General features: G+C 48.8%; 1 protein-coding gene across 1 annotated transcript in view; it reads right to left on the bottom strand.

Moving 5' to 3' along the window:
- Positions 1 to 15,693, bottom strand: part of LOC144179623 (frequenin-1-like) — a 672,708-nt gene that overhangs the window by 67,028 nt on the left and 589,987 nt on the right. The window contains exon 4 of the mRNA XM_077708048.1: positions 10,608 to 10,697. Coding sequence (XP_077564174.1) covers positions 10,608 to 10,697 — 90 coding nt within the window. The remainder of the gene's footprint in view (positions 1 to 10,607; positions 10,698 to 15,693) is intronic.

Here is a 15,693-nt window from a genome sequence, read left to right as displayed (position 1 = left end):
ATCGCTCCTCACGGGCTCCCGTTCTGTTAAGGCTGCTGCAACCACGTGAAAGGTCATCGGTCATTCTCTCAGACACAGCTCGAGCGCGAGGACAAAAGTGCCCCAATTTCTACCGCTCGACGAAGATGTGCGCATTCGTTCTCGGGCGCTTCAAAGTCCGCTGGGACCCGGCACAAAGCGAGCGTACGGCGTTGGAACTCGGCATGCATGAACTCTTGCCACACGTGCGCCCTAAAGTTTTACCCCGTGGTCGTTCCTTGCCTTTCTCACAACGCTCTCAGCAAACAAACACCGAAGGGTGTTATCGTTTTCTTTTTCGGCTCTCAAGGTTACGCTAGATCAATGCTGCCCGGTCTCAAAGGACGGCTCACCCTCAGGGGCACCGGATTCTCTACGAGCTCCGGTGGCCGTTGCTCGACATCCAGTACCTGAGCTAGCGGCAGGACGCAATCGACTCGCAGAGTCGCGACATCGTCATTACTCCCAGCTGCACCGCGAAAACCGTTTGCGGTGTCGACTGCCGGGTTTGCCACAACGTCGCTCGAGTCTTTTCGTTTCAGCGGACTCGTGCTTTCTCCTTACGCTAGCAGGGTTGTTTACACTCTCCTGTGAGAGTTCGTTTTCTCGCGAAATGTTTACGCTCGGATCTGAAGTCGTTCGTAAGGCCTCCCGTGAACCTGAACACTCCGAACCAAACTCCCGCACATTGCTGCGCTGAGTGGTCTTGTTCTGCCCTCTCTCTGGTTGCTGAAATAATTCATTGCCTGTCTTAGTTACCTCTTTCTCGCCAAGGTGGAGACCCTATACTTACTAGCACCTTCTGCGACGAGCTCAGTGCTGTGGTGCCTAGGCCGTGCGTCGAAAATATAACCTTCCTCGCGCAAAAGCTGATCCGACCTATTCGAGAATAGGCATCTGTATCCCGGAAAGGCTCCAGTCAACGCTGTTAAGGTGGTTGGACTGTGAAGCCTTAAACGACACCCACAACGATTACCCATGCGGCCTCACTTGAATTTGCACACGGGGCTCTATAAAGAGTGAAACCAGAGACTCTGCTAGCCGTTACCTGGGGTTTGTGAGGGCGGAATGCCGAACGCAGCCGCGCGGGCAGAAATAAAACGGAGAGGAGCGTCTTTCAAAGGGTGAAGAGGAGTGCGGCACGCGCTGCTATGGCATCGTATCTCTCACTGCCTGCCCATCACTCTTGTTTCATGTGGAGCCTCCAAAATGCGCCCTCCTCATCCCCAGACGCTGAATCCAAACCCCTGTCTGTCTCGCCGTGGCCATGTGCGGGCCTAGCTTAGTCGCTAAGACGACGGGATGTGGCTCCGCTTCTCTTCGGGCCCAGGTTTGATTCCTGGCAGTGCCAGTAGCTTGTGTAGCCTGGGATATCACTTAAAATAACGAGGATACAAGAGCCTATACATACACCGCTCTTTTAATGCAGGTGCTGTTGTTCCTAGATGAAAACCTCGATTTCAAGTGGAAGCCGCGCAGTTCAAGAACGTTGCTCACAGAAAAACCACAAGTATTCTAAAATGCAACTGCGCCGAAATTGTCAATGCAGCTCTCAGCGCGGGGTAGCAACATAAGTCTCTGATGGTGAAGAACCAGTTGTTACAGCTGGCATCAGTTACAGTTGTTGCAGCTGCACTTGGCAGCAGTTTTTACATTCGGTAAGGCGTGCCCGAACCGGACTCCGACTCCTTTTTCATGTGTGGGAGCGTGGTGCTACAGACGCGAGCAAGTATTTGCTGCCTTGGTGATGACGACAAAAGGCAGAAGGCCACACTTAAGTGGTTTACAGAATGACGAGAGAGGAATAACGACGATGAAGAAACATCCCCTTCCCGGCTGATCTTACAGCAGGATTCGAAAATAGCGACAGCGGGAAGCGATACTGTAAATTGAATGCGTTCTTCGCTCAGAGGAACCGCGTATTTATTCTCGAAGCACTAATGGTCGAACAGCTTTTCTCGGGCTTTACATGCGGTACAAAAATAGTAACGACATGCAAGAAGTAAAATGCAAGAAGCAAAATAGTAAAGACATGCAAGACATGTAAAGACATGCAAGAAGACTCCTTGAAGCGTTCGTGAGGGCTGGCAGTAACGGCCCATGTTGAATCTGGGAGAGGGGGAGAGATATCCGCCGACGGCTTCCCCTTCGCAGGTGCATGTCTCCGCATGAATAGTTTTTTTACTGCGAAGCAGTGTATATCTCACCCCCCCCCTCCCCCCCCCCCCCCCCTTTTTCGTTTAAGTGACGCCGATTTACTCGGTGTCGTTCCGGGGCTCCTCCTCGCCACTGCCGCCCCTTCTATCACGATTGGTATCACAATGGTTATTTCCCTCGCTACCACCAATGCTTCATTCACAAGTTTCGCAGTCGGCTGACAGGGGCCGTAGCGCCGTTTTCATATCGTTGCGAAGAATCAACAGCAGCTCCAATGGGTGTAAAAACGACCGAAAGCCGCGGCCACTGCCGCCGCCGAGAACGTAGCCTCTGCAGTTGGCGGCTCCAATTCCACCTCGCCCACTAGCTGCGGGTCCCTGCCGGTTGAAAGCAACTTGCTCAGTTGGAACGTCGACGTGAGCACATACTTCTTCGTTAGATTTAAAGCCATTGCGATCGATATTACCGCGTCTGCGGCCCTCGTTGACCAGCTGGTCATAGTTCATCTGGCTGAAGAATAATAATAGATCTTAGTTTGGTCGCACATAAAGTCTTTCTCTCGCCATTCGCCAGTGTATTTCACGACTAATTATGTGTCAATCCACAGTTGCCGGTTTAGGTGCACGGGTTGGGGATGGAGGGAAGGGACATGCACGCACAGCAGGGCGTAATGCCGCTGCCGATGACATACCCGTTGTGGTGGTGGTAGATTTAAACGTGGGAGTCTCATGGTTCAATGCGGCCTGCCAGCTGTCCTCCGCAATCAAGCGGTTTGAGTCTGGGTTGGTGTGTTGCACTGACAATATTATGCCTACGACTGGGCAGCGAAAGGGACACACGTCTGTGCCAGCTGTAATAAAGGTCGAGGCCTACGAGGTACGAACTCGTTATGGCACGGACGCATGTCGTTCGCTTGGAGAAGGAAGAGCGTAAACTGAAGAATCGTAAGCCTGAACGGAAGCGCAAATGGGTTATAAAATAACTAAACCCGCCAACGCCTCCATTTCCGCCTCAACTTCCGGCTTATCGAGTATAGTTGCGAATTCCTCCCGGATGAACAGCAACCGGCCCACTTGGAACGCCGACGTAGGCCAATGTCCCTTGTTCAGCTTAAAGTTCTCTCAGAGCGACATGGTCGACAGTGTCTCACTTCGAAGCACCCACTCATGGCCGATTGTCGGTTTATGCGTGCACAGGTTGGAAGTGGAGGGATCGGAGGTTAGGGCACGCGCAGCTAAAGGTTTTTCATGCCGTTTCTGATAACATGTCCGTTGTGTTGTCGAGGGCTTTAAACATGGCCGTCAAACAGCCCAATGCGACCGGTCCGGTATCCTCAGTGGTAGGAAAGATTGGGTTGGCGTGTTACACAAACGGTAAGATGCCTACGACGCAGGAGGGAAAGAGACAGCTCTACGTTTGTACGCTAGGATAAAGCTTGGGTCTTTCGGAATTTCGTTCAGGTGACTGGCTAGGTAGTATGCTCAGTCGTAAATTACAAACAAACGTGTCTTGTTTCGTGCACTCCGTGGACGGCGTGCAGCTTCGTATACAGGTCATCCGTTTTTCCAGAGTGGAAGGGCGCTAATTTTTTGTATTTTGTAGCTGCAACGGCTTGAATCATCGCCAGCGGGCCCAGCGTTGTAGGCGATCTCCGGCATGTTGTAGCACGTACGGGGAAGGCGGGCACTGCCGCAAAGCACAGGAGCACTACACAAAACGTGGAGCACGCGCGGACACGGCAGCGGCGCGCTGAATCGTAACAGCCGGAAAATGAGGTTGTGAACGGGCTTTTGTACAGATTCGTAGCTCATGTGCACCCTTCGTAGCTCTTGTGCACCACCCAGGTCGTTGCCTCTGTTTAGTGCAAGTCAGCAAGATACATGACATTGCCTGTGCAGCCATTCACGTGTAATAGACGGCGTAGATCCTAGCACCACTACTCGTCATTACAAAAAAACGTGAAAATGAGGAAAAGGAAAATGAGAAATGGGAAATTAGGTAAGGTTGAACTATTTGAAACAAAAGTAGCCGACGTAAACGAGGCAGTTTATGTCTTCACTACGTTGAGCAAATTTTCACAAGTCAAAGCGAGCAATCCTGGGCTTCATCTAATGAGATTAATATTTCAAGGCGGTCAGGGCACTATGAAGATTTTTTCAAAGCTACCAGAGTTGCATTACATCATTCAAAGGAAGTACACTAAGAGCATGAAATTTGAAATCCTATAACACGAAAAATTCGTTATTGCCTCCAGCCTTCCGTTTCATTTCCTCATCTGGGCACTGAAATGAATTCGTTGAAATCTTATAGAGTTGAAAGTTGAGGTGGTTGCTACAAAACGTTCCAAAAAAGCGACAGCACATTGTGACACGGGAAGAAGACGAGACAGCCACTTGAGCTAATATTCTCGCGTGAACTTTGTAATTGCGTTCTGAAGGACAGGTAAACTGATTGAGGTTTCTTTCTGTTATTAGCCGGTTGCCCAGGGGTGAGTGTGCTGGTTGCTGTGTAGCAGTTTCAAACCTGCAATTAAAATATTGTGTGAGTACACACAGAGATGACTGGTTCATTTTTAAAGTTTACAAGTAGCGAAAACACTGAGCGCTTTTCGCGGCCCTCTCACAAATCCGTGCAATTAAGTCACTTAGATTTAAAATAGTGCTTGGCCGTATCAAAAAAATATCTGCCTATTTACTTTGAACTCTGACAGCCCTTGTACAAGACAAACACTCCCAAGTCTTCCAAGTGGGGCCTGGGAACACGCCTCTGCGGCTAGCCACAGAATATTGCTGAGGGCGATGGTTTGAGACAAAAGGCGCTTGCACACATTCTTCTCTTGAAACAATGCGTGTACATGGCCGGAAACTAAGAGCTCTGTCTGCGAGCTCTGAATTCTATCATACCAATTTATATGCAGTGATTTCACCTAAATTCGGTGTCCCTGCTGGAGTATAAAGGAAACATTCGGCTGACAGCGCGTTATTTAATGTGGGCAGTTATGCTGAGCTTTAAGGAACCGTAGACTTCGTCGTTGCACCGGTTGTGAGAGTCTCAATTGTTTCCGCGATCAGTAAGCGTTCGATAGCTCAATGATAATAGCGGAACTACTTCGCCAAAATACCGGCAGAATCGGTGGCTCCGTCGCTTCAGCGTCGCTTTATTAACCGAGACGATGGGGGTTCGATTCCCTCCTGCGGTGATCGTTGCTGGTGTAGCAAAAAGCGAAAATATCTATGCATCGTAATTTCGACGGCCAGTGAGGATTCTCAAGGGATCTGCTGTTACCCGTAGGTTCCACTACGGTGCGTGAGATGGCCCAGGTGTCGCATGTGCACGTAAAACCAAAATTCGAACCTTTGAATTTCTCCAAGCGCTCGCAAATGCAGTTGTTCTGGACCCCAGGTCACATATCGCGCAGATCTATACATTTGTATTGGTTCAGAAACAACACTTGCACGGACATAACGACGTGACCTGGGGCGCTATTCTAGAAGGCCCGAGATAGCTCGCCCCCGAGTTTCCCGCTGTTCGAGTTAACAAAGTCGTGAAGGTAGAGCACGCAGTATAACCCGAGCGAAACCGGCGCAAGCGCGCGGAGCACTCCTGGAATTATCACCGTGCAATGTTGACGCCGCTCACGTTGAAAAAGCAGTGCTTTTGCAAACGCCCGCGTGCAGCTACGTCTATAATCTAGTTTCAGTATGGAGTCCGGTGTGGAAAGTAGATAACCCGGCTTTTAATTACAACACTCCGGCCTGGTCGCAGCCTTCTTTCAAACCGCCGCCCTCTAAGAGCGGTTCTGGCCGGCTTCGATCTTCTCAGTGTTCTGATCTTCCACTAAATTATGTTTGCTATGTGGTTTGAGGGTGGCTCCATTGCGGCTCAGCTGGATTGATTGATTGATTGTAGGGTTTAACGCGCCGACGCAACGCAGGCGATGAGGCGCGCCGTAGTGGAGGGCTCCGGATTAATTTTGACCACCTGGGGATCTTTAACGTGCGCCGAAATCTCGTACACACGGGCGTTTTTGCTTTTCGCCTCCATCAGAAAAGCGGCCGCCGCGGCCGGGAATCGAACCCGCGACCTCGTGCTCAGCAGCGCAACGCCTTAGCCACTGAGCCACCGCGGCGGGTGCGGCTCAGCTCGAGCCCAAACCAACTAAGCGGAGTTCACTGCAGCGAAGGGAACTCGCCCTATTCCCCACTCTGTCAAACGTGGCCGACTTTTTTTACGGGTATACGGCGGGCGTAGTGTCAGAAAACACCCCAATTCAGCGTGTCATGGGCGTGTTTGAACATTGACGAGTGCGTTTTACATGTTCAAATCGTGTCATCGGTCATCGATTGCATTTTCACTGTGTATGACGACGGCTGCTGCGGGAAAATCTTGTTGCCTTGCCGCTCCTATCGATTGATTGTAGGGTTTAACGCGCCGACGCAACGCAGGCGATGAGGCGCGCCGTAGTGGAGGGCTCCGGATTAATTTTGACCACCTGGGGATCTTTAACGTGCGCCGAAATCTCGTACACACGGGCGTTTTTGCTTTTCGCCTCCATCAGAAAAGCGGCCGCCGCGGCCGGGAATCGAACCCGCGACCTCGTGCTCAGCAGCGCAACGCCTTAGCCACTGAGCCACCACGGCGGGTTTGCCGCTCCTATCGTTCGGACTAGAGCGAACTCTTCATTCTGACCGAACGCCCCCGCGACTGTAGTAGCATTGACTGACGGTGGCCTGGGAACTTTATTCGTTTATTGTTTGCTGCTAAGCTTTGTTACTGGAGTGACTTCGTGGCCGCGCCGCTGCCCCACCAGCGAAGTCTATGTCATAGTTGGGTGGGGCTTCGGTCGCTACGCCGCCTCCACGAATGGGATGGGTGTGTTTGATTGACACGAGAACTCGGAGGAAACTAGGGAGTGATATTTGAAGACCGTCTTGAACTCGTGAGGCTCGTGATTACGGCTGCTGCAGCGTGGTTCAATGTTTGTGGCCAACGTAGCAGGCATATATCTATTCCGTCGGATTTTTTTCTTAGCGGAGGAAGAATTTTGCGCTCATTTTCGATTTTCGAAAGGTACTGTACATTTTCTGTGCAGTCATTTCGCGACCGACCCCTTTTGCGACGACTCGAGACGGCTTTCGCTACATGAGCGCGGAGGAGCACGTTTTGCGTGCGCAGCCGTTTTACGCGACGGGCAGCTTAAACGGAAGCGTTGGTAACGACCGCACCAGGACCGCCACCAGTCGACAGTCTGCTTTTATGTTCAACAAGATCACTGCAGATGTTTTTTGCCATTTATTTAGGTTGTTCGCCTGACATGGCTTCCGCAAGCTATACCATGCGGCTATCCATCGGCAGCCAGAGCGTGCGCTTCGGTTATCGTTTTCTCGCAAAACTGTTTCGAATGAGGTGTTGTGTGACCTTGCGTTTTATTTATCGTGCGCGGCAGACATTTCACTTGAGGCGTTGGGTGCCGCACCATTTTTGGGAAAACGTTTCTGGAAGGATAGTGTAAGATCAACGCAGCGTATCTATTATCGGAGGCGATCTCAACGTTTTTCAACGGGTTTTGTCAAGCGTCGCCGTCGTCTCGTAGGAAGAACAGCATTCAAAGCTTGTCAACGGGAGAGCGGAGACCGAAAGTAACATCGTGACGCCAGAAGGAGGGTGAGCGCGAGCGGGAAGAGAGGAAAGTAAGGAGATAAGACTCTATAAAAAACACCAACGACTGTAGAGAGCTTCGGCGAGCAAGAGGGCTGTAGAAAAAAAAAAAGAAATAAACAAAACAAGTGTGAAAAAATTGTGGTTGTTGGTATTCCGTTTTTTCGTAGCACATGCCGCTTGGGCGGTTTTTTGCAAATTCACAAAACTATGAATTGCAAAAGTTAAATTTGTAGAGCTAAGCATGACGCGTGACACGTGAACGTGATGGCATTTGAAAGTGACAGGTACACACCAGACGTTGCAAACCACGATTCTAGATATGGTATGGTATGTGCAGTCTTCTTGCTGACGTAGTTCACTACGCAATGAAAGAGAAGAAACTTGCGCAAACACGGTATAGCAGAAAAGCCGGTCGAAGGAATTCATGCCAAAAAACAACGAAATTATAGCGAGGAAAAAGACGCAGGTAAAATGTGTGAGTAAATAAGTTGTTACTTAGTATACCCAAGCTTTCGCCTTCAAAACAGGTAAGCAAATTGAAGTGCCCATAGGAAAATTTATATTTGAAAAGCGGGGGGAGGGTTTCCATGAAGTAACATAAAGCAGCAATTATTTTGAATGTGGCGCGTTTCTGTCACCCGCTTTCTTTTTTTTTTTTTTTTCAGTCGGCCTTCGTCACCGACGGCAGAAATGAGCAGAAACTGCTTTTTTAGGGGGACAAATTTCAAACAAAAAGCTCACATAAATGCCTGAAATAAAAAATGAGTGAACTATGTAGCGAAATACAGATTAATGAAATAAAAGTGCGATCAAGTAAAGTAGTTAGATTTGCTTTCCCCCTGTAGCCACCAGGGCAGCAGTGGAGCGAGAGAACGCGCTGAAAAATGCGCCACGCCCTAGTGGCGCCTCCTTGTAGCGCTCGGCTCTGGACCGGTTACGTCACCCTAATAACAAGGAAATACAATGAATCGCATTTTTACAGCGCTTGAACTCCGCCTCGAAATATTATCATCACGTTATATGGGCGTCGCTAGAGCTCGTGTCTCCAGAGTTCCGTTCATCTCGGGCCTTCTGGGATAGCACCCCATGTTCAAGAATTTAATGAGCACCGTAACTCTTAGAGAGTAATCATGAGCAAAATAAATCTTAGAGAATAATCTGGCACTGCGATCATCTTCCGCCAAGGGCGCGATGGGTAGTAGAAGTGGATTCGCATTGGCATCGGTGGCTGGCGAATAGTACCGGGTAACCAAAATTAAGTCGATAGGTTTTTTTTTTAATTAGGCGCTTAGATTTCCCTGAAGGCAACCCTTCAGTGAGATTATGCGCACATGAAGACCCCAAATTAGGTGGTATGTATTAATGTGGATGGCTTAATTAACTAAAATTGAATAATTAACTGTTTAGTGGCTGCAGTAAGTAGGCAAGTTTGAATTAAAAAGTTAGACGCAATCGTGTTTCTTCGCAGTTTTGTTAAGCAGAATTCTTCTAGCGCACCCTACTCCGAGATAATGAACTGCGAAGTGTAATTTCCGTTGGCATTATTACGCATGCTAGACAGTGAAGGCGGGTGAGTTATCGATTCATTTCTGGCAGAACCAGCACGACAAATACTGGGAACGAAAGATATCTGAGAGGACTACGGTGTTTCTTGCAATGGTAGCAGTCGTCTATTCCTAAACCTGCCGCACATATTGTTTTATGACGTTGATTTTTTGTTAAGTTATTGTTAGGCTATGTTCAGACTACCGACGTAACAGCCATATCGTGAGCTATGAACGTAAAAGAACGACGTGTCACGCAATTCGGTTGTCCGAGACGTGAAATGACGTCATTCTTACAACATATTACGACAGTTTTGGCAACAGTCCCAAGCCGGCCTTATATATGAAAAATACGAGCGCGTACTTTAGCGAATATATTTTAAGAACTTCCATTCCTCTGTTTCCGGCAAAACATGGCAGACGCACACCGCGTGTGTAGTTTTACCTAAATGCGATTTTTTATTTTGTTCAACACCTGTTTCCAGTCACTCACTCTTTTGCGCACAGTAGGGTTTCTAAACGTTGAATCGTTTTTGAATATTTTATTGAAGAAAACAACGCTTTTTGCGGAGTCGCAGCAATGATTCGAGTCTAAGCGCTCCAGATGCAGCCCTACCAATCGATCCAGTAAAAGCGTAAATGCCGTATAGGTGTTCGCGTAGACTTTAACTTCAGATTCCTCCCTAGGTATTATTGTATGAAACTGTTTGCCACGTACCTTGGCAATACCCGCTCCATTTCGGATTCTAAACACAAGTTCTCAATAGTATTCGTGGTGACCCTTCGCTGAACATTCCAACTGTATGGCTAACGCCATTGATTTCCTTTGCCCGAAGACAGAGCTTTGGTTATCCCTAGCAGCTAAATAGACATGGGAACTGACGTCAATGACGCCGCACTTGTCAGGCGATGTAGCTAATTGCGGCGGCAGAGCAGCAATTACATGCATACCGAAGGATAGCAATGTCTCCAAGGGTTGGACACAGAAGTCTCCCTTAAAAAACTCTCGTGGCAACCGTCCTGACACTTAGCAAAAAAAAAATGCTCTTTCCTACGAAATATTTTACAATTTCTGCCCTCTGCGACAATAACTGCACGCTTCAGACGAGCGGAACATGAGCTCCTATACCTTCAAAACGAACTGCTCAAAGTTTAAAAATCGCCCGAAGGTTACCTTTCCTATGAAATACAAAATACATGCAACCCAAATCCACCCATATAACCTACCTTGTCTTCGTCGAACACGTTGAAGATATAGTCCACGAACTTGGTGGGGTCTCCGCAGGGAAAGAACTGCCCGTATATTTTTCGGAACTCCTGCACAGACACAACGAAAAAACAAGGTCAATTCTAGGGCAAGAGAGAAGGAATGGCATGACTTTTTTTTATTTCTTCAAGATTTAGTAAGTTTTTCAAGGTTTTAACACCTATGAAATGCTTTCAGGTTGTGGAAAATAAGCGCGTCCACTGCTTAGGTTAGGTGGCCACGAAATACTCGACACTTGTGTTATTGCTCTACGCTCATGAGAAAAAAACACGCTCTACGATTCTGCTTCTTTTCTCTGCCCGCCCATGGTTTGGATGCTTTAGCGACATCACACAAGGAATATCGCCACCATTGGCCACTTTCCTTTCAGTTGCAGTAAAAAACGAATTGTATAGCCCATTTAAAGAGATAGTGTAAACATTTTGGGATCTCTTGCGCAAATTGTAGCATGGACTCCCATGTTTCGACCACTGTCGGTGCGTTTACGCGACTTTATTGACTAGGAAAATGACTTCGAAACTGCTGTTCTGCTCTCTCCATCCTCCATGCCGATTTTCTATTACGTGTCCTATGACTCTTACTCGAGCAATCTTGGCTTGACTCCTCTACTGCGGGTCTCGCCGACCCTCCGCCCGGGTGACTGGGCGGGTCGTGGACGATTCGGAGAGTAGTCGTAATAAGGTGCGACACGATTTGTGCCTGGAAGAATGTCCCTTTAGTTTGTTAGTTTGCAACCAGTATCAAGCTTAGTAAGGTCTATGAAACCAAAGCAGCTGAACACAAGCCTACCTGAGACGCTTCGCTAACTGGTATGCTAGTACAAAATCTAGGCACGAGTGGTCTGAAGCACTGGGTGCAAGTGGGTCGCAATTCCCAAGTTCTAATCCTCGACAAGGTTTTCTTGGAGTTGATTTTTTAACGACGATAGTCTTTCTTGGGCTACTTAAACACATTTTGGTCCATCTGTCTGTCTGCCTGTCCGTTTCACATTCAGACAGTGTGTGTGTTGTCTGTCTGTCTGTCTGTCTGTCTGTCTGTCTGTCTGTCTGTCTGTCTGTCTGTGTGTCTGTCTGTGTGTCTGTCTGTGTGTCTGTGTGTCTGTCTGTCTGTCTGTCTGTCTGTCTGTCTATCCGCCTGTCTGCATGTCTGCGACTCGATTCAGCTACCCGTACAAAGTGAAACGAAGTCGGCGCAATAGTCTTATATACTCACAGCCGAATCTGAACGTCCAGTTTATATGGTCATACTTGTCAACATTATGGAATAATAACGAGACATTACGCAAATATAAGACAGAAAAATAATACACAACGGATATTCACAGTGCTCCTTTAAAAAAAATCATAGATGCTTGATTTTTGAGAAATGAAATACAACATCCAATCCAGAAAAAAAATTAACACTGTCGCCAGCTGTCGCCAGCGCCCTATAGCTTCTGGCGGAATTTTAAAAAGTCAAGCAGCAAAAGTTATAAGAAGTTCCACTAGATAGATTTCACGTTCTGCTTGGAACGCATATAGACTAGGGAAACGCGGTTCCATAAACGATGAAGCAGGGCGCTTCGATTCAAGTGCCTCTCCGGCATATGGCAGCGTTGGCATCGAGGCACCCGGCCTGGAGCAGTGAAACGCGGTAAATTTAAATTGACTTGGGCAAACCTTTAGGGTGTTTACATTGGGAGGAGCGTGACACAAGAGGAACAACATGAGAGGTGAGCGGGAAAGCGAAGGGAGGCATTTACTGGGCAAATGTGCACAAAGGCTATCGTCTTTTGTCGACATTTTCAACGAAATCAGCAGATACGCGCACATTTTTTGTACTGAGTTTATTTTCTCTATGCACCATTTTTTTTTCAAGAAGTGGGCGACGCCATTTGGATTTCTGAACACACAGCAGCGCCGTCTATGAAGCGAAACCCGCCACCACCATGCTGGGTTCTTCCCGTGCCTATATTCGGCGTCCGTGCATTACCCAACGAACCTTAGGGCTTTAGTGCTTTGTGTTTGTGTGTGCGTGTGTGTGTGTGTTTGTGTGTGTGTGTGTGTGTGTGGGCGTGCGTACGTGCGTGCGTACGCGTGGGCGTGTGTGTGCGCCCGTGTATGTACTGTGTGTGTATGCGCGCGTCTGTGTGTGCGCGCGTGCGTGCGTGTGTGTGTGCGCGTGCGTGTATGCGTGTGTGTGCGTGTCTGTGTGCCTGTGTGTTTGTGCTTATGTGCGTGTGCGCGCGTGCGTATACGCGTGCGTGTGTGCATGCGCGCTGTGCTGTGTGCGCGTGTGTGTGTGTGCGTGCGTGCATGCGTGTGTGCGTGCGTGCCTGTGTGTGCGTTTGCGCGCGTATGTGTGCGTACGCGTGTGCGTGCGTCCGTGTGTGTGTGCGTGTATGCGTGTATGCGTGTGTGCGTGCGTGCGTACGCGTGTGTGCGCTTGTGTGCGTGTGTGTCTGTGTACGTGCGCGCGTACAGATGCGCGTGTGTGTGCTGTGTGTGTGAGTGCGTGTGTGCGTGCGTGCGCGCGTGCGTGTGTGTGTGTGTGCATGTATGTGTGTGTATGCGTACGTGCGAACGTGCGCGCGGGTGCGCGTGTGTGTGCGTGTGTGCGCGCGTGTGTCTCTGTGTGTGTGTTTGTGTGTGCGCGCGCGCGTGTATTGTGCGTGCGTAAGCATGTGTGCGTGTGTGTGCATGTCTGTGTGCGCGTGAGTGTGTGTGTGTGTGCGTGTATGCATGTGTGCGTGCGTGCATGTGTGCGATTGTGCGTGCGTGCGCGCATGTGTGCGTATATGTGTGTGCGTGCGTGCGCGTGTGTGAGCGTGCGTGCTTGCGTATGCATGCGCGTGCGTGCGCGCGAGTGTGTGAGCTGTGTGTGTGTATGTGCACGTGTGTGCGTGCGTGCGTGTGTGTGTGTGCGTGTGTGCATACTCCTGTGTGCGCGTGTGTGTGTGTTGAGTGTGTGTGTGTGTGTGCGTGCGTGCGTGTGTGTGTGTGTTTGTGTGTGCGTGCGTTCTTGGTGTGTGTGTGTGTGCGCGTGCGTGTGCGTGCGTGCGTGTGTGTGTGTGTGTTTGTGTGTGTGGGGGGGGAGGTGTTTTATCACCTCCGAAAGAACACAACAGTGTATTTAAGATCCACATTCGCTGCTAGCGTGTGCGAGTGCGACGCGGAATGTCGGGAGCTTCAGTAACAGTGATGGTGGTGTCGACGGTACTCCGTAGTCACGCGATGCAAACACTACTGGTTCGGTGCCGACTAGCATAAAATCGATTTCGGGAAGTAAATATATATTTTCAATGCCGCCTTGCTTGTTATGTTCGCCTATTAGGCATGTCTGCCGAATCGAAGATGACAAATGCGGAGCGAGTCGCTGCCTCGTGCTCATAATTGACTCCCGACGAAGCAATTATAACGCTGCTGACATCGCAATACAATACTGCCGCGAACCATGCATTCTGTTCGTATACTGCTGTTTCCTTTTTACCATCCCGCGGCGCCCGGCTGTGTTATCAGTGTTTCAAGCAAAGATCCTTTGCTTTTCTTTGAATGCCGCGCGGTATATCTCATTTTGGTAGGGAGAGAGTTTGACGCTCACATCACTAGCCTAGAATAATCTTCTTTGATCTCCTATGCTGTCGGTGTACTTTGAAAGATAAACACTCCGAAGCGCCGAAAGATAAACACTCCGAGTGCCGCCGCCGCTGCATTCGATGACCGACACTTGCCTGCGCGCGTCACTTCGTGGACTGCTGCTTCGCCACCTGTGTATTCTTTGAGCTCTTAGGGAAGCACAAATTCGCTTCAATAAACTTGCCTTTACTTCAAGACAGCTACGTCGTCTTTGGCTACGTGACAACATGATTCCAGTGAAATATAAATATAACGATTGCTGGTGAGTATGAAATAACTGCGAAGAAAATAAGCACAAACGCACAACCAGTGAAACAACTACTCCAATCTTATGATCATGATTGCGCACTGTCGTCCGGAGCCGAACTTTGCGGACGCTCTGCTTGTACCATGAATGCTTTGCGCGATCAGCCATGGCTGTTTTGTAATTGTAGCACTGTATATGCCATGAGAGCGCATCAGGATAAAAAACGTTTTCATAATCCGCGTTGCGCCCAGATTATTGAGCAATTTTTTTATGAAACGTTAGCGTGCGTCGAGACGCGCTTCCACATTGTGCTGCCTGCCTATTCTGCTATCGAATAGCACTGTAGGACGACGAAAGTTATTCTTTCATATCATACAGCAGTGTAATGAGTTCGTGTGAATAAGTAAATAAACCACCATTATTTAACATTAGGTTGGATGAATTTGGGATTGTTTATACCGCCAACGCGTTGTTTTTACCGAACACTGTACGTCATTTTAAATTTATCACAAAGAAACAGAAACGATTATAATATTATATTGCTGAGGACAATTTTATTTATTTCTAGCTTTTTAAGCGGCCCCGTTTCGATGCTTTTGTCACAGTCTTGCGTGTTAAAAAATCCACGCCAACCCACCCTGTGAAGGTGGTTTTGCTCTGCGAAACTGTAAACGACAACCACAAGGATTACCCATGCAACGTCACTCGAATTCACGCGTGCGGTTCTACAAAGTGTGAAACCAGAGACAAATGAAATGCTCTTAACCACACCCTTTATTACTTCAAAGAGATATTGTTTGCTAAAGTTAAATCAATACATGACTCAAGAACGGTTGCTCGATTACTTGTATTGGGGAAGCATATGAGTGGATACTTTTTTTTTTATAAAATAGAGGAAGCTCAACCCGGCGTTGCACTATCTCACTTCTTCTCCTTCTTTGCCGCCGCCGACGGACGCGACGAGATAGGCGGCAGAGACGGAGGAGCAGTGCGATGCCGTGCGTTGGTGAGCGCTTCCTTTGATTTTTATGGAGGAGTGCGATTGCATACGTTGGGGAGAGCTTCTTTTGATTTTTATAAATACTAGCGCCGCATACGCAAGGCGCGCACACGGCCACCACACGTGCCGTAAGCGGAGCGCACGGCGGCTGGAGAGGTCGCGTGGCGCTGTCACGTGGCGTTCAG

This window comes from Haemaphysalis longicornis, unplaced genomic scaffold, assembly GCF_048455015.1.
Source record: "Haemaphysalis longicornis isolate Haplotype H1 unplaced genomic scaffold, Haemaphysalis longicornis Haplotype H1 scaffold_1, whole genome shotgun sequence".
NCBI classification, from domain to species: Eukaryota; Metazoa; Arthropoda; class Arachnida; order Ixodida; family Ixodidae; genus Haemaphysalis; species Haemaphysalis longicornis.
The sequence above is the reverse complement of the archived record's forward strand: the minus strand, read 5'-3'. Positions and strand labels throughout refer to the sequence as shown.